This window comes from Trachurus japonicus, chromosome 8 (genome assembly GCF_045865225.1).
Source record: "Trachurus japonicus isolate A0001 chromosome 8, Traja_1.0".
Lineage (NCBI taxonomy): Eukaryota > Metazoa > Chordata > Actinopteri > Carangiformes > Carangidae > Trachurus > Trachurus japonicus.
The window spans coordinates 31,859,525-31,882,446 of NC_140914.1; the positions used below are offsets into that span (position 1 = coordinate 31,859,525).

General features: G+C 41.0%; 2 protein-coding genes across 2 annotated transcripts in view; one reads left to right on the forward strand and one right to left on the reverse strand.

The window, feature by feature from the left end:
• cbx1a (chromobox homolog 1a (HP1 beta homolog Drosophila)) overlaps positions 1 to 22,922 on the forward strand; it is a 110,563-nt gene that overhangs the window by 13,094 nt on the left and 74,547 nt on the right. The window lies entirely within an intron of this gene.
• nfe2l1a (nfe2 like bZIP transcription factor 1a) lies at positions 141 to 21,901 on the reverse strand. The gene is made up of 9 exons (XM_085785211.1): positions 21,762 to 21,901; positions 19,178 to 19,954; positions 17,702 to 17,863; positions 8,332 to 8,493; positions 5,579 to 5,647; positions 5,338 to 5,484; positions 5,063 to 5,243; positions 4,168 to 4,842; positions 141 to 3,080 (listed from the first exon to the last, which is right to left on the reverse strand). The coding sequence occupies exons 2-9, from the start codon at positions 19,457 to 19,459 to the stop codon at positions 2,077 to 2,079; spliced, it is 2,682 nt and encodes an 893-aa protein (XP_085641337.1). The 5' UTR covers positions 19,460 to 19,954; positions 21,762 to 21,901; the 3' UTR covers positions 141 to 2,076.

Consider the following 22,922-nt stretch of genomic DNA (forward strand, 5'->3'; position numbering starts at 1 on the left):
AAACTCCCTGTTATGGGCATTTAACCTTAGTGTTTACAACTGCAACTGCAATAGTGCACAGTATTTGTCTGAGTACAACTAACACTTTCCTGTTTTCTACAACTTATACTAACTGTAAATACCAGAGAGGCAACTCAGACTTCCACACAAGTTTTTAATAATACAAAATATGAGGTCCAAAGTCTTTGAATACCAACAACAACATTGGGCATTCATAAAAATGAAAGCTAATAACCACAAAAATGATTTCATACCTTTTTTTTTTCTTTCTATCAGTGGTAGTGACAGGCATTTGTGCAGGCTTTTTGAAAGGCAGGATTTTGGTGCAAACCATTTCATTCCACTCTGTGTCTTTGCTATACAAGAGGTACTACAGGCTGATGCAGTACAGTACCAGTTTGATTTGAAATTAAGGTATTTGCTACTGTTCACCTACTGACAATGTCCTTTTAAATAAAGAGTCCAACAACGAACAAATTGAATCCTTGTATTACATTCCTGAGTGTTCTCTGGTTGCACATTGTGCAACTTTAATAGACAAGCACGTTCATCTGGCTGTGCTTATTCCTGAGACACTAAATTGATTTCAGTATCTAACCTCTGCTGCCTTTGAGTGTTTTTCTACTAGAATCTACATTCACTATATAAATACTATACAAATCAAAACTGCAGCCAGTTCCTGGTAGTAATGTCATCAGACTCTAGAGTTTTTTCTTGCTCAGTTTTGTGTACAATCACCAGAGGGTGACACGCTAATATAGCCTTGATATTGGAGTCCAAGTCATTTTACTTTTATCTCCAGGTATATTTATGGCACCTGACATACATAACCATCGCCCTCAATCTTAAATCATCAATAGCTTGCCTATTTTGTGTGTGTTGCAGACCTGCACAGAGTGACTGCAGGTTTTGGGTCTCAGAACACCAATGCCACACTGCATGTTGTTTGAAAAAAACAATAGGATTTCAGCATCTTCACAGACAAACAGGTGTTTTAGTAATTACACAAAACATTAAAAAGGCACAGTAAAAACCCACTGCATCATGCTTCCAGTACATAGAAAAAAAAATGCAAGCATCACTAATGGGTAATGGGGTCATTCCTCAGTCAGTTTCAGTGTAAGCAAATAGTTTGTTTAAATCCATGAGCTGGGAAGGGGAGGTGGGTTGAAGAATCCAGTCAAAACGGTCGTCCCATCTTCTGCAGTGAGTGTCCAGGTGTGAAAACCCGTGAAGCGCCCTTGTTTTCTTACATCATCCCAACTTGTTCTCAAAGATCAGATATCCACAATGATTTAACACTGCTTTAGTTTTGATCATTTTATCATCGCGAACAACATCAAATTTGTATTTTAACAAGTGATGCCACATCATGATATAGCTTATATAGACAAAAACGTTCCATCTTTCCACTTTCTCTTTCAGCCAGCCGAAGTTAACCGGTGCCAGCGACCTCTGAGCTGGGTCAGTGTTTGTAGTGTCTGTGACTGGCTGAAGGACCTGATAGCTAGGGACCAGCCTGCTATCAGCCTGATGGCTTGTTTACTCAATATTTTTCAAGTTTCTTTGGCAGCTGATGTATGAGAAAGCAGAATTTTTGCATAGAACGTTTATTTTAATCGCTGGTCCCAGGTCATCTATCGTCTTATGTTTCAATTCCAGAAAGTAGCAGCCTAGATTTATCTCAGCGTTGTGTAAACATAAGAGTTGGATTCAAGTCTTTTTTCCAGTGCAGAAAATGTTAATGGCAAGTGGAAGGCAACACATCCTGAATAAGGGTTGCCTATCATCAACATCATCAGGTTAATTACACCCTCTTTAAAAAATAACTCCTCTCTCTTCTGTCTTGACTTCCACTCGAGTCAACAGTTATTTTAAAAACATCGCTGTCAGAGATTTCTGGTTGGATGTTTGAGGAGTTAGTGGTATTTTTCATCATCTTCTTTAGACACCAGATAAAGACGCCTTCTATTCCTTCATCCACAGCTGCATTGTTCCTCTGAAAAAATCTCTTTATTCTTCCCTTTTTCTAATGTCCAAATGTCTCGTGAGAACATTCCTAGTTCATCCATCTCCTCACTTCTTCTTGTTTCTCTGTTTCTTGTTTGTCTTTTCTCCTGTCCGTGGCCACTCCCCTTGTTGGCGTGAAGCCACCACAACGCTGTCATTGTCCCCAAAATGAAGAAGGTACTCTTCAGCATCCAGCGGCCTTCCGGCCTCGTCCCTCAGCCTGGAGAAGACCTCCTGGTACATGGTGTTCAGTCGGCGTTTCATTTCCTGCAGATTCCTCAGGGCCTCTTGTTTCTCCCGAAGCAGCCGCGAACGCCGGCGTCTCAGACCGGACACTTCATCCCCCAGTCCCACCAGCACATCCATTTTCCTCTTCCTGCAGTTCTGGGCAGCTATCTTGTTCTTCCCACGGCGGCGGATGTCCCTGATCAGGGCGAGCTGCTGCTCACCCAGCTGATAGTTCGTCAGTAAGTCGTTAAACTCCTCCACGGGCAGATTAACAATCAGCTCATTGGAGAAAGGGATCTTCAAGGCTTGAGCGCGCCGTTCATCTCGGCTCCACATTCTAGACTGGGAGATGTGTCTGGAGGAGTAGTGGTAATGTTTGGGGTTGTGACGTTGCTGAGGGGATTTGGTATTTTTGGTGGGCATTTCTTCCAGGGGTGAAGAGGAGACTGAGGAGGACCAGGGCTGGTTGTACGTGTGATCATGGTCGATATGCTCCAGCCAAGAAAAGCCATTCAACATCTTGTGATCACCATAGTTGGAAGAAAAGAGTTTAACATCTTGAGGGAAGCCTCCTCCTACTGCCCCCATCTCCTCCTCGTCCAGCTCCTCCTGTTTTATAGTCACCTCCACTTCCATATCCGAGCCGTATAAGCCTTCCTCGCCGTCTTTGTCCTCGTCTTCGTAGAACGGACTCCCCGCAGCCGACGCACAAGATGAGGAGGAGGTTGATGAAGAGGAGGAGGAAGATGAATAGTAGGAGGACTCTGAAGTGCATGGAGAAGCGGGGCTGTGGCTGAAGTCCAGGGAAAGACCGGAGTCGGAATCTGCTTCCTCCTCACCATCTAGGAGACGAGGACAAGAAGAGGTCAAGGTCAGTTCTCCAGTTTTATAGTAAGGAATGGAATTTAGTATCAGTGTGCTTCTGAAAGAAAGGTACACAAATAAATCTTCTCACATATCGAGTATGGGTTCACAAACTGGTCATTCTGTAGTGGAACAGTACTAAATCAAATTGAATCACTGAACAAAAAAGCTCTTAATAAAAAAACACCTTCCCATCACTCCAGAAACACCACCTCTTAAGTTTTGATCATTTTAAATAGTTTAAATATGCCTGCTCAGTATACAAGTCTGTGAAAGGCCTTGCACCACCTCCACTGAATGACTACATTAAGCAGAAGGTAAATATTAACTGTTCTACCAGGGCTACCACAAGAGGGGATTGTGCAATACCATCAAGACGCACCACTTTTAGTCAGTACTGTCAGTCAAAGGCAGTCATATTTGGAACAGCTTACCACTAACAATTCGAGAATGTCATACATACACCACATTCAAAACACATTTAAAAAAAACTGGCTGAAAAGCAATCAAAATTGCACTCACTTCTAATTTTAATTGTTCTACTGCACTTAATGTACTTTACAGTGTAAAGCATGGCCACTATAGCACTTTACTCTACCTCTCTGTGTCTGTGCTTTGTTTTGTATGTCAGGTTCTTGTTCTTGTTGCCCCTTTTTCAATGTTTGTTAGAACTTCTTTGTACCTCTGATCCCTGTGTTTTGCTCTGTCGAGTTCTTATGGTACTGTCTGTCTTATTTCACCCGTCAATATTGTGTCTGATTTTATGTCTGTCCTGTTATACCTGTGTCTGTCTAACTGTTATGAAATCTTTTTTATGTAAACTGCCAGAGGACTGCGGGTGAAAATTAGCTACTTGCTAATCCCGGTACATTTATGTTGGGCTTCCTCTTTTCTCTTCCTTAAAAAGAGAAAATAACTGATGTTATTAATGTACATTGTCCTTTTTAAATTATTTAAAAAGGACAATGTACATTAATAACATCAGTTCTTAAATTAAATTAAATTAAATTAAATATTTTGCAGAACAATTGCTAGAAAAGGGCTATTGCATGCTCATTTATTTACCTTGCTGATGTCTTGGTTCACCTTGATCTTCTGCGAGGACCTCTGAGTGGTCATTTCCATTGGGAGTGTCCTTCTGAACTACTTCACTGTCGAGGTAGCCCTCCTCTTCCAACCTGGCTGCAATCTCTGGACTAAATCCTTCCTCCAGAGCTATTTCTAACAACCTCATTTCATTCAAGATGACATCATCTTCCAGTAGGTCACTAAGTGGGCTAGGGAGACCATCTTCTTCCCCAACATCATCCTCATCAACTAGAGAGTCGCTGGAAGGAATTGTTGGAAGGACTTCAGTCATGTTCTCCTCCAGAGATGAAGAACTTGAAGGTGTTACGTCACGGAAATGAAAATTAACATCAAAGCCGGCGATGTCCTCAGGGTCGGGATCGTACTGCAGACCCGGACTGGCTTCCATGTTATTCACAACATCTTGTGCCAGCAGGTTTATGTTGAAGGCACTGGAGTTATCTTCATCGTTCTGTCCCACGCTAAAATCTTCTGAGGGATCCTCTCCCAGGAGATCCATGTGATCTGGAGGACCATGCAAGGTATTTACATTTGAGTTGTTCAAAATGTCCCTTGTGTTGAAGGCTGAACTGTGGTCATCCAAGTCTGCACTGGGGGTGAGGGGAAGCAGGGCTGGCTCAAGCACTGTCTGGCTTGGAAGCTGCAACAAACCTAGAGAGAAAGAATGGGTATTTTTTTTAATGAAATGGCACTTTGATACAATCACTTATGGACATAAGTTCTGAATTTGTGGGTTTCTCAATAGATGGAGTTTCTCATTTGTCATTTGTTGTTCATATCTTCCCAAATTTCCTATGTATGGAATGTGGTAGTAAAGTGTATGGATACTGGCTATGACTCACAACAAACTTGAGGTTTTGAATTGCATTACCATTCTGCATGGGCGTTTCCATCAGAGGGACCTCTTGATCGGCCCCTGTTATGTGGTTGTCAAGGTTGTTGTGGTTGTGGTGCAGAGCTTCTGGCCCAACTTCCCCCCAAAGGTTCCCAGATGGTCTTGAACTTGGGGCAGGGTCAAATGACGTCATCATGTCATCATCAACATCTGTGTTCTGAAAAGGGAAAGATGCAAAACGGATCATTGTATCATTATTCATGTCAGCATCTAATCATATTTATTTCATCTTCTTTCATCCTCCCACTTACTTCAGGTTCCATTATAGCAAAGAGGTCCTGCCAGTCCAGCTCCAGGTCCAGGGGGCTGTTATCAGTGTGGACGATGGGGGACAGGAGAGGCTCTCTGCCTGGGGGGTCACATTCAATATCTCCCCTTCTACTGCCAATATCACTTAACTGAGCAACAAGAAAGAAGGACATGTCTAAGTTGAAGTTTAAAAGGCACAACACAGCTGACTGAAGAGAAAATGGTGTAAAAGAAAAAAAATACCTCTTGTTCCTCTGTGAAAGGAAAGGTTTCATCCAACAGCCTCAAACACTCCTGGAAGGAGACGGTAGTCTGAAAAACGGCAGAGAAGAGAAAGACTGAGGCAGGTAGGTTTAGACAGAAAAGGCTTCAACAGAGGTATTTACTTGAGTTTGGCCTAACTCCAGATTTGCTCCAGCCATGTGTTTTTATTAGCCAGGCTAGCAACAGGGCTGAGAGGACGTCACCATTGGTCTGCCTGTTAATCGTTGGTCCATTATTTCTATAATTACGAATAAACTGGAATTTTGAACAGAAGTGTTTGGTCCACAGAGCCCCCGGCCTTCTGTAGAGCCAAACAACATCTTGATATTTTTGTCCTCTCCTGAAATATCTTAATAACTATTAAATAAATAGCATAGCATAAACTCTTTCCTCCTCTGGGAGTTTACAGCATGGCTGCTTTTCCTTTGTAGAAATCTATCCAAGTTATCTTTGTTTCATTCTTTTCATTTTAAACCACAGTTCAAACCACAAGCAACAATAAAAAAAAAAAAGACTTGATTCTCTGCGGGACAACCAGTTTATGTCAAGTTTCATTTCTCATCTCATTCAAAATCGACAACGTCAATGCTACAAGAAAGGTTATGGGATAACCACATTTGCAAGGATGCATCATCCAAGGACATCAAATATGTAATCCATCCAATAATTGAAGAGATATTTTAGGCGGGTCCAATCAGATTAAGCCCAGCTGTGAGCATTATAGTTAGTCTTTGGCTAAACTCCACAAGCTGTCTCTAAGGAATGTCCTTGTACCGAGAAGCCGTTGCACAGTGTGACCCACTTGTGGCAGCATGATGAGAGGTGTGGCTTCTCAGAAAACACACTTTTTTCATTTGTCAAAATTGAACTTGGCAGCTTCTCTTTCTCTCATCCATTGGCTTTCATTCTTCAGTTTCATTCTAAGAAATGTCTGTCTAGTCTTTCCATCTTCATTGGATCCTGACACAAATCAGACTCTCTGACCTCTGACCTTTGACCAGGAGAGGTATGTGGGAACGGATGGTGGATACTGAAGTGGCAGATCTGCCCTAAAAACGAGGGGCGCCGCTACAACTTATGGCCCGTTTGGTCATTGACCACTGGGAAATAGATCAGAAGTTGAACTGAAATAAGTTTACTGTTACATTATCTTCCACTTGTTCCACACATATGCATAGCTATATGTCCTAGAAAGTATCCTCATCTGGTGTAACATGCACCCTGGGGTGCAGCTGCCAACGCATGTCATTCATGATTTCTTATTCTGCTTAGCTGGCAGCGCTCCAGGAGATGAAGCGCTGGGCTCTGATTTCAAGCATCGAAGACGCTCTCATCACCTCCGCTAACACTCCCACAAGTTGAAACATATACAGTTTGTCAGACAGGTTCTACTGACTACTACTAGACAGAGTAGCCCTTATTACACATTTCTGCTGAAGCTGCAGTCAGTCAGTACTGCTGGGCTCAGACTGTACAACTTTGCATTGCTAATGCTCTCAGACTCTCCCTTTTGCTGCCAGATACACAACACATTGCAATGCTGTTCTCACAGCTTTCTATCAGAACCATGAACTTCTTCAGTAGTCTGTTGGATGGATCACACGGGCCAGCCTTCTCTCCCCACGTGTATCACTGAGCCTGTGGCCGCTTCACCACTGTTCCTTCCTTGGACCAGGTCTGATAGATCCTGACCACTGCAGACCTGGGAACAGCCCACAAGACATGAGAGAGTCTAGGGGTGGGAATCGATTCGATTCGATTCTGATTATTGGGGCTACGATTCGATTCAAAATCGATTTTCAAATTCAAAGCGATTTGATTCCTAATGATTTCTGCTTCAGTCTATCGGTGTGCAAAGGATCCTCATGATGATCTACTCCAGCCTGCTTTGCAAGACAGAATGACTAAAGTGTCTTTTTCACATTTATTGAGTTTTAAACATGTATCCATGCTTAGATGGAATTGTTGAAACTGTTGCATAAAAGCAATATCACATATTGCTTAGTAACAAAATTAAAAGTGCCTCTTCTAAGGAAATGGAGGCCAACAGCCAGCAGATTTCTTTTTTATATTTTTTAAAATCGATTTTGGGACATTTTATATCGATTCTGAATCGTATTAAATGAGAATTGAGATTCTAATGTGAATTGATTTTTTGGCACAGCCCTATGAGAACTGGATCAGATCCTTACACTGAACATTGTTCCTGCTTCTAACACATCAACTTTGTTCACCTGCTGCCTAATATATCCCACTCTCTAACCGGTGCTATGTTATTTAGTGTTATAATATTCACTTCACCTGTCAATGCTGGGTGGGTAATGGGGGCGGGACTAGTTAAGCTTTTGCTTCTCCCGCTTTCCCTTTCGGCCATGTGTATTGTATTATTTGAACTAAGATGAAGTGTGATGATGATGATTTAAATTGACATGCCCGAAATAAACAGATTGATTGAGTGAATGCTCATTATGGTATGCCTGATGAAATGATGTTCACTTCCTCACAGCCCTGCCTCGATCAGTGGCCAACGATTGCCAATAAAGGACGAACAGTAACGATGCTTAGAGCTAGATAAGATTGTCTTCTAGCATCTGAAAACCTTTTCCTGTTATCTGAGGGTGTGACGTTCTCTCATGCTCTCTTTTCTTTTTTTTCTCAATTTATTTACTTCAATACTTCATAAAACACTGAGGGGTTTCATGACCACTGTACCATGAGAGTGTTTTTCTTACCTGGTCTTCTTCGTTCTGAGTCAGCTCTCTGTGAGCGGGGCCTCTGGGTCTCCCCAGTCCCCCTGTTCTCCTGTGATACATATGCATGCTGGCTAGGTCTTCATCTTCATCCTCCTCTTCCTCTCCCCTCTCATCCAGAGCACCGAGCCCTGGTCTTCCCTCCTGGTTGCAGAGACAAAAATGAGGGTAAGTATAAGAGGCAAGACACTAAGAGAAAAAATAACCGAGCTTTTAGATTTCACAATAATGGATTTAATCATGTTTGCTACTATGAATGTCAAAATGTTTGTACTTCAATTTATGTACAAACTAAACCAAACAGTATAAACTACAAATTCAGCTTTAGAGATACTGGTGTGTAAAAGTGATTTCCTTTAAATGTCTTCTGTATTCATATTTTCCTAATCTTTATATTTTTATATTTATTACACATGTACAAATGTGTATTGTTAATACACATATATATAGTATTAGGGCTGGGACGATATGCTTTTCTCCCGATTCGATTCTTCTACGATTTTTTGGATGGCGATTCGATTTAAATTGCAATTCTACAATATTGCTGATTCTCTCGATTTTTAGTCTTTAGCATTTTTAACATTTATCTGCACACAAATACTGTAGGAGCCTATAAATTAACATACTCCATTATAAAGTGAACTTAAACCCTTTTCAAAACCTGGACTCTCTGTATGTAATAAAGGCGAACAAATGTACATTGCACAATATTAAAAAAAAAAAAAAACATTTGCAAAAAAAAAAATCGATTTTTGAAAAAAAAAAAAAAAAAATCTATATAGTATATAGTATATTTGGCTTTAAATGCACTCATCTCTTCTCTACCTGACACAGCAGCTTTCTGTTTCCACTACAGACTACTGACTGTCAATGTTGATTTAAACCATGAAGCTCAAACGAAAACTCCAACATGATATGTGTAAAAATTCAAAAATCAATCTCCCTAAGAATGAATACATGCACCTTCCCAAAATGTAAAACCAGTGGGTCACTGAAATAAGCTCTGCAATAAAACACTGCGGCTTTAATGGCTTATTGTGATTGCACAGAGATCAGGCAAGAAGTATTATGAAAGGGTCACACCACACGTCATCATACTGACCACCAGAGCAGTGTAATGCTGCAGAGAGAGACCAGTCTGTATGTAACAACGTAAAGGCTCCTGTTTTACCCAGAGACAGACAGCCAGGCTCAGAATAGCTGTAACCTTCTTGTGACATGGCTGGGGGCTTACAGACAAACCCAGAGACCCGCAACAGCTGGCAAGCAAGCAAGGACATGTATGAAGCATTGAACATACAGTACAGAGTCTAAGCACTCATGCCACTCATTCATTCCTATAATAATTATTTCCACCTTTTCATCCAAAAAACATTCATCGCTGCATTTTAGCTTTACCCAGAATGAAACACATATTATAGCAGAGGAATTAAAATGTGGAAACGTTACCGTTCATACTCAGGAGTGATGACAGCTCATCAGGTGTGAGTAACTGGACTGACTCTGACACTTCAGTACACCTCCACTGATTCTTGGTTACATAAAACAGACACGCCCCTCGTGCAGGTACAGAATAACTCCCACAAGTACAAAAAAAACCTTCAGGATCCCCCGGACTGAAAGTGATAATGACCCAGCCTGAAACTTTTTGGTTATACAACACCAGCTGATCACTATATAGCATGATCTCAAATAATGCTTATTTGATTTTATGACAGAATACCTGGAAAGTGAGCTGAAGGGGTGTGACAGACAGAGCACTGACAGAATGAGCACAGCAGCCCTGTGGGATTCATCCTGCAGTGGGAGGGGTGTGTCCTGACTCCTGTGACTGGAGTGGGAGAATAGAAGTTAACCCTGCTGTTAACTCAGACACATTATATAACTAACATCATATAGGTGGTAAGTGGCATCTCGGCTCTGGCCTCGCCGCTCCGCGCAGAAAGCACCAAGGAGTGGTCAGAATGTCAGAATGACTCTCCCCCCATGGAGTGATAGTCATGATCCACAATAGTGTGAAAGAAAGAAAGAAAGAAAGAAAGAAAGAAAGAAAGAAAGAAAGAAAGAAAGAAAGAAAGAAAGAAAGAAAGAATTTGAATAAAAATATATCTGCATAAATCTATTCTATAATCTAAAAAATCTATAATAAAATATCCATAAATAGATAATAAAACAAGAAATTTGCAGAGGTGTTACAACTAGAGTCGACTGTGTTCTCTATTGGACAATGATGAACCCTTACACAGCAAAAACTCAACATCTTTCCAAGAATATTTGTCTTATTTCTTGTCAAAGTGTCTCATTTCTTGTCAAAACTAATTAAAGTAAGACTCATCACCTAAAAATTAACTTGTTTTTAGATCATTTTCACTTGTTTCAAACAAATTTTCACTTGAAATAAAAATCTGCCAGTGAAAGTAAGTTTTTTGTGCTCATAATAAGAAGAAAAACAGGGGGAAAAAAGGAAAACCAACATGATCCTGATGCAGGCTACAAGCTGAAACGCTTCAGTCCAATAAAGTTCTCTGATCTACAAGTGTTTCTGGAGCATTTTGTTCTTTTCAAAGTTTCTTCAGTTTTCTCCAATGTACCTTATAAGTTGGTGAAGTTGTACTAGATACCCCTACTCTGCTGCTTTGGAAAACCAACGTGGCAATAACAAAAGCTAATTGTATCTAGAAGTGTGTCTCAGCTTTAATGACTCCAAAAGCTCAGTGTAGATAAATGACTAACGTAAGAAAAACAAAACATATCTAGCTCCAGAGTAACAGCTTAAAGGTTTTGCGAGTGTTTAGTGAAAAACTGGATGGAGCATGGTGTCCATGGCAAGAAACTGCTGCTCCCCAAAAAACATCCGTCTTCCTGACGTTTGCCAAAGATCAGTGTGACTCTGAACAACAGTGCTGGGGAAATGCCTTTAGATTATGCACAACATGAAAACACCATGGAGGAGCATCATGATCTGGGGCTCCTCCAGGATCACGTTGAGTTATCTGTCCACCTGCTCAGTGACAATGACCCTGAACACCAAAGTAAATCTACTACAGCTACTACTATAATTTTTTATTTACCCTACCTTGTTTTGATGCTAATGCAGCATTACACTGCAAAAACTTAAGTATCTTACCAAGAATATCTGTCTTATTTCTAGTCAAAATGTCATTTCTAGTCAAAACAAATATCATTATACTTAAAATAAGACACATCATATTAAAAGTAGCTTGTTTTTAGACACTTTTTTTTACTGCTTTCAAGCAGATTTTCACTTGGAATAAGTAGAAAAAATCTGATAGTGGAGCAAGTTTTTCTTCCTCATTACAAGCACAAAAAACTTGCTTTCACTGGCAGATTTTTCTACTTATTTCAAGTGAAAATTTGTTTGAAACAAGTGAAAATTATCTAAAAGGTAGATAGGTTATGAGTCTTATTTTAAGTGGAAAGAGATTAGTTTTGACTAGATATGAGACATTTGGACAAGAAATAAGACAAATATTCTTGGAAAGATGTTGAGTTTTTATAGTGTACTATGAGTATCAGTCAGGGTCTTATGCAGAATAAATCAGTCATACAAAGATTATACTACTGGGTTTTTTATGGGCCCACTGGGCCAGTGTCAGTGTCCAGTCAGAAGCCAGGGAGTAACCCATAGAGATGTTGTGGATTGACCTGAAGAGCCTGTAGCATCAGACTGAAGCTGCTCTATATGAAGGGCTGCTCTGTTTGTCTGCACTTGTGTTACATAGTACATGAAGATCAGATCAAGTCTTAACACCACTCTCTGCTGCTGATACGTCTCGGCACAAGCTGTTTTTCCTGTTTACCTCCTGTACCACTGCTGAATATGGAAGCATAAGTTAGCACCTCATGCCTTTCTGCACATTTGTTTACATGCATGCATCTGAGTGCGTGTGTGTGTGTGTCTGCGTGCGTACCGATGCAGTAAACAGGAGGGATTGCAAAACTGAAGAACGTAAATGTGTGTCAGGACGGAGTGGGCCGGTGATCAGGTTTCAAAACAAGCCGGCCGGTCACAAGGCCAGCAGGGGGGGAAGCTAATTCAGTGTTTTGTGTGCGAGTGTGTAACTGTATGTGTGTTTGCGTGTAGGCGTGCTATTTGATACACAAGGGGAATTCAAAAACACTGTTATGTTCACTTTCAGTTGGAGGACGAGAGGGTGGCAGTCCGGCATGTACTTAGATCTCTATGTGCTCTGTCAACTTTGCAATATCCTACCAGGGTGTGTGTGTGTGTGTGTGTGTGTGTGTGGCTTCAGCTGTAGTTCTGTAAACTACCCTTCTAAATCTATATGCTCTTATTGTCTCTAAAATATGCTGCACAGTTCCCAAAAGGCCAAGATGACATCATCTATCTATTATCTTCTGTCTGGCAAAATCAAAAAACCCCAAATATTCAGTCTCCCACCACAGCAGACAAAGAAAAGCAGCACAGTCATCTGCCAATCAACTGTCAATCAGTATCATCAATTAGTGGACTAACTGTCCACTCCAGTAGCGTCACATCCAACGAGACATACTGGTCTCCAGCTGTCAGGACTGTATGGAAGAGCCTGACACAAGTACAGACAAAAACTCATTTGAAAATGTTGTCTGAAAGTACTAAATAGTATGAGGGGAGGAGGGAGAAGGAAAACCTAAACATGTGGAATGGTTTTTCTTTATTTTTTATCACTTTCTACACTGAAGATTCAAACGGAAGATATCAAAACTATGAAGGAACACATATGGAATTATGTAGTAAAAGAAAAAGTGTTAAACAAAGCAGAATATGTTTTATATTTTAGATTCTTTGAAGAAGCCATATTTTTTGCTTTGATGGCAGCTTTTCACACACTTTTAATTCTGTCATCAGTTTCATGAGGTCGTCACCTGGAACGGTTTTCCAACAGTCATGGAGGAGTTCTCAGAGGAGCTGAGCTCTTGCTGGCTGTTTTGCCTTCAGCATCTCAGTTGGGTTTAGATCAGGTGACAGATAACACTATGGTTTTAATTAAAGGGGACATATTATGGAAACATCACTTTCTGAAGGCTCTTTAACATATATTTAGGTGTCTGTTTTGCCTTCCAGCCCCCAAAATGTGAGAATTGACAAAGAATCTATAATGTTCAAGCTCCCTAGGTTGAAATCCATGTGGTTTTATGAGCTGTTCCCTCAGTTGTCTTCCAGTGATGTAACTATGACTTGAATTTGCATAACCCCACCCCTACCTGGGACCGGTAGAAGGGGCGGGGCAAGCAGTGGTTCATTTGCATTTAAAGGGACAGACACTGAAAGCAGCCATTGTGAACAGGGCTGTTTAGAGAGGATGAAAAGAGCTGTGATGTTTGATCCTTGGGGGATTTTGACCAAACATGTCACAGACATGTCTTTAAGACACCTGGGAACTATTCTCATTTGTGGAAAGGGGGCAGAATATGTCTCCTTTAACACTTTTGTGTTTACAACATAACTCATCTGTGCGTCTGTGTTCCTTCATAGTTTTGATGTCTCCAGTATGAATCTACAATGTAGAAAGTAATAAAGATAAAGAAAAACCATTGAATGAGACGGTGTGTCCAAACCTTTAACTGGTAGTGTATATTTCAACAGTCAATGTTGTCAAATTTAGAATAATGTGTCATGTACTGTACTGTACTGTATATTTGTGCTGTTATATGTTAAACTGTGTTTTTTCACATTTGTGAGCACGTCAAAGAAGAATTTCCATTGTTTTTTGCAGGGGACAATAAAGGTTTTTCTGATTCTGTGAAAGAATTTGACCCTCGATCCGCTTTACTGATGCCTGTGTGTGAATATCATGTGATGCAATACAGTTTTCTAAGTAAGTGCAGCCTGTTGCTCTGCTTAACACTGGAACCATGATACACTGTTGCACATAGCTCTCTCTCTATGTGTGTGTGTGTGTGTGTGTGTGTGTGTCTGAGCTGGACATGTAAGCCACTACTCATGTTATTTATGGTACAGTCACCAGGCCTGTGTTGTGTCTGACTGCGTGTTGAGCAGGTTAGTGTTTGATGATTACCATGATTGGACGTGTTTATTTGATTACTGGTAATGATGGTGATTTACTGTGACCTAAGAGCTGATAGAAGCTACGGCTTCATGGAGTTAATAACAGTATACACCGTAAGGTTCAAGCCTGCTGCAGTGTGTAGACTTTCTCTGTGAGCCTCAGGGCCCGCGGCCGGTCTTTAAACTACTTCAGAAACATCATGAGTTGTACGGATTCTTAGTTGCGACATGTCAGTGTGTGATCTGACAGACCTGACAGCCTTATGACAAGAGCAGCACTCATGTCATGCGCGTATCTCTGTTTTATAGGTCAAAGCTTGACCAGACATGTCTGAGGAGTGGCCATTAATAAAAAAGGAGCTCACAGTTCATGCAAGCAGTGACATGATATCAGTTGTAACACAGGATCACTGACATTACTGCTGTAGCCCACATGTGATTTGGCTTTAACAGGGATTTATGGCGGACTATAAAACAGGACAGAATTGAATACAACAGAAGTGTTATCTAGAGCTTTAGTTCCTGTGCTGGCCTTACATACTGTAGCACACTCAACTTCATGTGGGGCTTCCCAAATGATCATGCTGGGGATGCCAACTATTATAGGAAGCTTATTCATCTGTCTGCACCGTTAAAGTGACCAAACCGTCCACTCCAGTAGCGTCACATCCAACGAGACATACTGGTCTCCAGCTGTCAGGACTGTATGGAAGAGCCTGACACAAGTACAGACAAAAACTCATTTGAAAATGTTGTCTGAAAGTACTAAATAGTATGAGGGGAGGAGGGAGAAGGAAAACCTAAACATGTGGAATGGTTTTTCTTTTTTTTTTTATCACTTTCTACACTGAAGATTCAAACTGAAGATATCAAAACTATGAAGCAACACATATGAAGTGAATCTTATCTCATAATGAGCGTAACCACGCATTCTTTGGGGGGGACATGTACGCCCCCCCCCCCCCCCAATATTAGGGGAACACCAGTTTATTTTCCATTTAATTCTATAGTTTAATTCATTTGTTAGGGAAAATTGTGTGTGCAACCACCCCCCTCCCAGTTGTGTGTTGGTAGCGCCCATGTAGCGGCGGCTTGTTTGAAGCACCGCTCCGAGCCTGCAATGACGGGCTGCAGGAGCTCTGATGTCAACAGAGGGAGAGGAAGGAGTCACCTGTAGCTAAGGACCAGCAGGTATCATCTCTGAATAGCAGTGTTGTTGTCAAAATGGCCCAAAATTTTGAATTAATGGCCCAAAATTTTGAATTAATGTGAAATATTAATCGCATTGTAAACTGGCCAGTTTTAAAGCTAGAGTGATACAGATATCATATTATGGGTATCAAGGGATGATTCCAAAGCAAAGATCAGCAGTGGAGGCAAAGTGAGTTTGAAAATCTAGGTATACGAGTCATATACATTACATTCTCAGAGAATAAAAACAGTCTGATCTAGAGTGACAGGCAGGATCATTATTTAGACCAGACAAGTAAAAGAAATGATGACCTGTCCAAACTCTCATGGAGGATCAAAAGAGACAGTTTGGTTCTGGTGATGTTGCTGATCTGTCTGGTCTGATTGTTGAAAAGCCTTTAAAAGCTGCAGCTGTGTGATCTCTGAGGCCAAACCTCTGGAAGACAGATGAGACCACCCAGTCTGAACCCCCCCCCCTCATATTAAATGTGTTCTTGTGTTCATCTGGTTTATTTTTGCTTTGCGTGTGAACCATGGATAGTGTGTTGACAGGTAAAGGGGGAATCTGCAGCCATGGCCCATTCCTCCTCTGTCTCTGGTTTAACTGAGACGTCACTGACATCACAGCAAAGACACAAAAAGGAGTTCATGCAAATAAACCAGGTGTCATGCTAATAATTCATCCACAAGAGTTTCCTGGCAACAGAGACTACACAAAGTAAGAAAACAAGCTGCGTTGGGATAGCTTCTGTAACTAGAGAGTCGGATGTTTATTCTACTCCACAAACAACACTATTCCCTCACCATAGAGTGATTATTCCCATTGTTCATATAATAAAAATGATTATATAAATGAGTTAATGAGTTGTACTAACTGCATTCCAACAGTAAAGATGTGTTAACCCGTAACCAAGTTGCTGAAGTGGCTGGACTGACTGGTTACCTAAGGTGTTGTCTCTGCAGCAGGTTGTTTCAACTGCACTGACTGTAAATGCTTTATTTCCCTGATGAGCTCATCTGTGCTGAGATCAGGTTTTCTGATGAGTCATCTGACTGTGACTCATTATCTCACATGACATTACATTCCTGTTTCAGTGGCAGTCAAAAACAACCCACTTCAAGTCATACATTTATGTTTTTGTGACTTTTTTAGTTATTCTTACTTTTTCATTCTATGTTCTGTGTTTGTTATCGGTTTAATGCGGGGGACTTTTTACTTTTGATAATGCTTACTGCAGTGAGATATCCTCCATACGCCTCTACAGGGCCACTCTGCTTGCTATATATTTTAGTTATTATGCTTGCTTGTTTTTTTTTTTTCGTTTTTTAAAGGGACAACGAGGAGTTTTGTAAAAGCGAAGTGTTTCCACACTACATTTATGAGCCTCCGCACCATGAAATTCTTTGACCGGCGCAAGACAGACTCATGTTTTCATTCATCAAGAATTAAAGTCAGAGGTTGGAAGACGATCACATACCGTCGTAGTTCCCACCATAAACGGAGATTCGGCGGCGTTATTCTCATGACTCGCCACGAAACCGAAAGTAAAGAAACGCTGGTCGGCTCACCCAGCATTTCCACCACCACTAATAATAACAAGATAACCATAGAGACAAAACCATAGATTTATCTAAAATGGACCATTAACAAGTGGTAACGTAGATTCATCCACATTAACGTGAGACTTTTTTATTGTCGCGGAATTTTTCGTTCTGCCGCTGGAGAAACTCCTCGTTGTCCCTTTAAACATTTCTTATTGAAGGATCATATCACATTTGGATGAACATGAGGACAAATACATCCTTCCAGTTTTTTTTCTTCTTTTTTTTAAACACAAAAGCAAACAGGAACCCTCTCCCAACAAGCTTTCATGAGAGGAAAAATTTTTTAAAAAAGTGAAAGAAAGTGAAGACAAGTTGGATTGAGGTGAAACTACACACTGCAGCCAATGTCTCATCTCACTGCACTGCTGGACTGGATGCTTCATGAGGCCCTTTGTTCCCACCGCCACCAGGCTGTTCACTTCAGCCAGAGGAAGTGGCTCGTGAAACCGAGTGACTGGTCGACTGACTGGCTGATTTAGATAAAAGACACCATGACATGATAAAGGATGATGGAAACAGCCGTACCTCGCTGCTGAGCACAGCCCTGGGCTCCATGGACAGGTCTCGGCGGTCGCTCTCCACCCCAGCAGGAGCTCGGTCCAGCAGGGAGGGCTGGTCTGGACGGCCCATGGGGAGGGGGTCTGGCTCCCTCTGGACCAGCCATGTCTCCAGCTCTGTGTGAGGAACCTGCAACAAAAACAGCATCGACATTTTGAACATTTCGGCACAAAACGCTGATTTCATTCATTAGCCCTTTAATAGCTCACATGCTTCTGTCTTTGAGGCAGAGTGGGAAAACTAGTTTAATATATGGAACTATAACAACCAATTATTAACAGAGAATAATAGAGGTTTTATTGATAACATGAGAGAGCAGAGGAAAGACTCCTAAAAGACCGTTCAGTAGTGTAATGAATGAAGAAATATCTCTCTTATGAAAGAGAGTTGGGCATTTAAGCAAATGTGTCTGTTAGGGTTAGGGTTGTTGTTTGCCTCTTCCCAAGAGTTACATGAAAAAACTAATCTGACTCTTATATCAATGCAGTAAAGATGAAGCAGCAGGCAGCAGGTAATTAGCTTGGCTCAGCATGAAGACTGGGAATGGGGCAGCAGGGCTTCCCAGTGTCCATAAACATTATGGTAATCATCAGACTCTGTTAACTTCAGGTAGAACTACTCTGAAGTGCCTACTAGTGTGCCTGTACCTTTTTTTTTTCTTCTTTTTTTTTTAATCATTTTATTGCGCTAGACACTCCTGCACTTTATTTGAGTTTTTAATAGTCTCTCATCAGTATTTTTTATCTACCATATTTATATTTATCTGTGCAAATGTGAGAATCATGTGTATGCGAGAACTGTGTGAGGAATGTCGAAATGTTTTATCTGTTTTGTGTATTTATGTAATTGCAGCAACTTGTGGCACATGACTGTCCATGACAAATTTCCCTGCGGGGATAATAAAGTTTATATTGATTGATATTGATTGAGATGATGAGAATATGCACAGGCTTGATATTGATTGATTGATTGATTGATTGATTGATTGATTGATTGATTGATTGATTGATTGATTGATTGATTGATTGAATACTATTTCTGATAAAGTAAAAAGAGGTCAACTAAGAAATGAAGCAATATTTCAGAAAATATGTAGCCTACAATGAGTTTACTGCCAAGATTTAAGGCTATTACTCATGTCTGTATGTTAACTATGAAGCTACGTCCAAGAGCCCGTTGTTTAGTTTAGCATAAACTGGCAACAGGGGGAAACAGCTGAACTGGCTCTGTCCAAATGCATCCCTAATTCTAAAGCTTGCATATTAACATCATACATAAACTACAGAGGAGGCAGATTCTGTCTTCATTTCAATCGTTTAGCTAACAGATTAATTTAAATTCATAAAAATTATTGAGGAAACAAAGATGGAAAATATCAGATCTGACAGAGATGTTGTGGCGTCGCCCTCAAAGGCTACTGTGACTGTTGAGATAGTTTCCAACCTGTACTCTGTCCAGAGACCGGACCCAGCCTAGCAGCCTGCGTGCCGTGAAGAACCCCTCCAGGTCCAGGTCCTTGGGGTGCGGGCCGCGGCCGTCCTCCAGCCGGTTGCGCAGGTTGTGGAACTGCGTCTGGGTCAGCGCGGAGGACTGACCCAGGATCATCTCGTGCCAGGATGGAGGCAGGTAGGGCTCCAGCCCCACGTCCACCCTCACCCCACAGAGGCTCAGCAGGATGGCCACCTGGATCAGGCCCTCTGTGAAGTATTTCTTCAGGTACAGCATTGTCTTCTTCGGTGTCTCAGAAGACACACAAAAAAAAAGTCAGTGGGTGGGGCCCTGAAACCCAAAGTCCAGTCCCCACCACAAGGTCTGTCTTCTACTGTCCCTTAAAGGTCTGTGAGGTTCTGCTCGGGGTGATATGGGCAAATCCTCCCTCACAAAAAATCTTGAAAATGCCACTTGGATTAAAAAGAAAATCTCTTTGGGAAATTGTACTGTAAATTAGCTCTAATAGGGAAGAATTAGTAATATATAGACTTTCCCTTGAACAAGGCTGTGCTGTGCTCCACCCACCTGATGTGTTCAATCAAAGTGTTTATGATAACAAGATGGTGGATTGGTGGCTTTTATTTTATTGGAACTGAATGTGAATTTTTTTTTTTATTAAAATTAAAAATAAAAAAAGCTTGAAACAAAGACTGGTTGTCAAAGTGTCCTTTTCTCACAAGTTCATCCAACACACTGTGATCGTCACGGAGACTCCACAAAGGTTTCTTCCTGTGAATGAAAACATTTACTTTAGAACAGAGGACACTCCCTGGACATGACACAAATGAGTTATTAGTTATTAAAGAGACTCTTGACAAGTTCTACATCCACTGTTGTGTTCACAAGACAAGAGCGTAGAATCGGCTACATCCTGATGGGTTTGTACTGGTGTTTCTCCACCTCTGCAGAGCATTTGCTGGAATGAAACTTGATACTGAAGTGATAACGGCAGTGCTAAGTAAACACTCGTTAATCTAATGTTAGCTATGTAGCTCCAGCATCACTCACAAATAGCTCCTTTAAAGTATGCATGTCTGTTTCTCTTTTCTATTACTTACTGGCACTGTAACCATTAGTTACACTTTTTCTTTTTTTCTTTTTGCTGCTGCTGCTGCTGTCTATTAGGCTACTACCTAGTTATCACAATGTGCTTTAACCAAGGCACAATGACACCACCACCACTGATGTGCTAATGATAATAATAGCATTTTAGTTATCAGCTCTAATCTTCCATTGTCAGAGCAGCCTGACCTGTAGAGAGACAGCGGTTAAGAGGTTTGACAGTTTGTGTGAGTGAGATAAGACACACACCACACACACACACACACACACACACACACACACACACAGAGAGGAAGAGAGAGAGAGAGGCAGGGCACCGCTCTCAGAAACTTCGACCTACTTCTAGAAGGGGCTGGGTAACCACCTGCGTTACTCACTGCAGCCACATGATGTAATTGCCAGTGTTTGCCTGGAAAGAAAAACCTCTCCCTGTCTCCTTCCTCCTCCAGCTGCTGTAGCTACACTCTCCTGTTGTCATGGATTAACACAACACTGCAGATTCTCAAGAAACTTCTCAACAACACTTCAACACCCAGACTCTTAGAAAACAAAACATAATATTCATAAACAGCTCAGTCTAATCTAGTACTGACTCAGTGTTGTACAAGGAAAAGTGCATTATGGCAACATCAGGGAAGGTGACACTAAAGAGAACATAAGAAGTCATTTATCCCAGAACTGGCCTCTAGGGAGGAGTAATACCACAAGTACAAGTATCATCTTGTATTAAAAATGTCAAAGTAATTAAGTAACAAAAAATATGAAAATTAATAGTAGGAAATATACAGCCATAACCCTGATATTACAGTGTGTGCAGCACATCATGTATAATGAGCTGATAATGAGTTTATGTAAACTATATTTTACATTTCTATTTTAAAAAATTTAATTAGGAAGTTAACAAATAACAATAGACAATAGGTAAAAAATAAAAATAAAAAATAAAATTAATTAATTTAAAAAGTGTAAAGTTGTATGGAAAAAACACTTTAAATGCTTCCATACATCCCAGCACCTGCTGTATAACACTACTTAGTATCTGGTTCAACCACTTTGTCTTCATAACTGTCGATCTACAGTGTGTTACTGTTGTCGTGTTTCCTGTTGTTGTGTGTGTGAGAGTTGATGTGCATCAGCCGGAGCAACAAGTTGCACAATGTTTTCATCATCTGACAGTGAAGTGGTTGTAACACAACATTCCTCTGAACTTTGTGCTGCTCCGCGTCTGAGCTGCTGTGTGATCCGTAGTCTAGTCTATAGAATAACCATAACACACAGTAGAGAACCGAAAGTGTAGACTCACAAGAGAACAAAGACAACAACAGAAACATGTTAGAGACGATTACAAGAAGCAGTTGAATCACTGCCGGTGAACACAACACAACACAACACTGGACTGAGCTGGTGTTGTGTTCACGGACCTACAGCTGGATGACAGGCTCTAGGAGAAGGATCGGGTCGTGGTGAGTCCTACCTGGTGTTGTGGCTCAGGACTGGGTGTCGGCGGCTCGGCTCGGCTCGGCTCGGGTCAGAGTCTCAGACTGTCTCACTGTCCCGGCTTCTCTCTCTGGTCTGGGCTGAACTGGGCTGGACGGTGGGACGGGTTTTAAAGCGACACCCTGCGATGACGTATCATAGCCCCGCCCCCACCCGACTGTGTGTCTGTGTGTGTGGGTGTGTGGGTGTGTGTGTGAAATGCATGTGTGTATGAAAAAACAGTGAAGGGACTTTTCCTGAGCTGACCTGGGAACTGCTGTCACACTCCTCTCTGTTTATTCCTTCATAGTAAACAAACATTATAGTCCAGTCATTTTAAGCCAAAAAGGGCTCGACGTTAAACAAATTACAACAGAAGCAAACTCAACTGGTTTTGTATCCTCAACATGTCCTGAGTGAGGGGAAAAAAGCCCAGAAGAATCCCATCAGGGGAAAGTTTAGAAAAACACCCAAATACTATATATCCCATTTATACGGTAACATTTTTAATCTTTAGATATCTCCATGAAAATTACTGAGTTGATTTCTTACATTAAGAGAAACAGAAAATGTATTACAAGTTTTTTGAAATTCTTTGTTAACATGAGCAAATTTGCATACATTTGCATAAATTCCACCGTTTTGACGGCACATGTATATATGAAGTTGTTGTGGTGGTACCAGCTTGAAAATTGAAATGAGTTGACTCCATCGGTCAACCGACAAGAAATCACTTTAAATTTCAAGATGACTGCAATTTTTCAAGATAGCCACATCCTTAGTAGAGCAGGTATGAGCAAACAGTGCATAATCCAATTACGTGTGGCTAATTTGCATACATACAACACCTGATAGCCTAAATGGGTTTCATTCAGACCTTAATATTAAGCTTTTTAACTGTAATATGTTAACAAGACTGAACAAGACATTTTCACCTGCTATACCCAATGTTTAGATCAGGTGTTGGTGCAAATGAGCCATACGTAATGTCATACCTGCTCTACTAAGGATGTGGCTGTCTTGAAAAATTGCAGTCATCTTGAGATTTAAAGTGATTTCTTGTCGGTTGACCAATGGAGTCAACTCATTCCAATTTTCATGCCGGTACCACCACAGCACCTGTGTGCTGTCAAAACGGTGGAATTTATGCAAGTTTGTG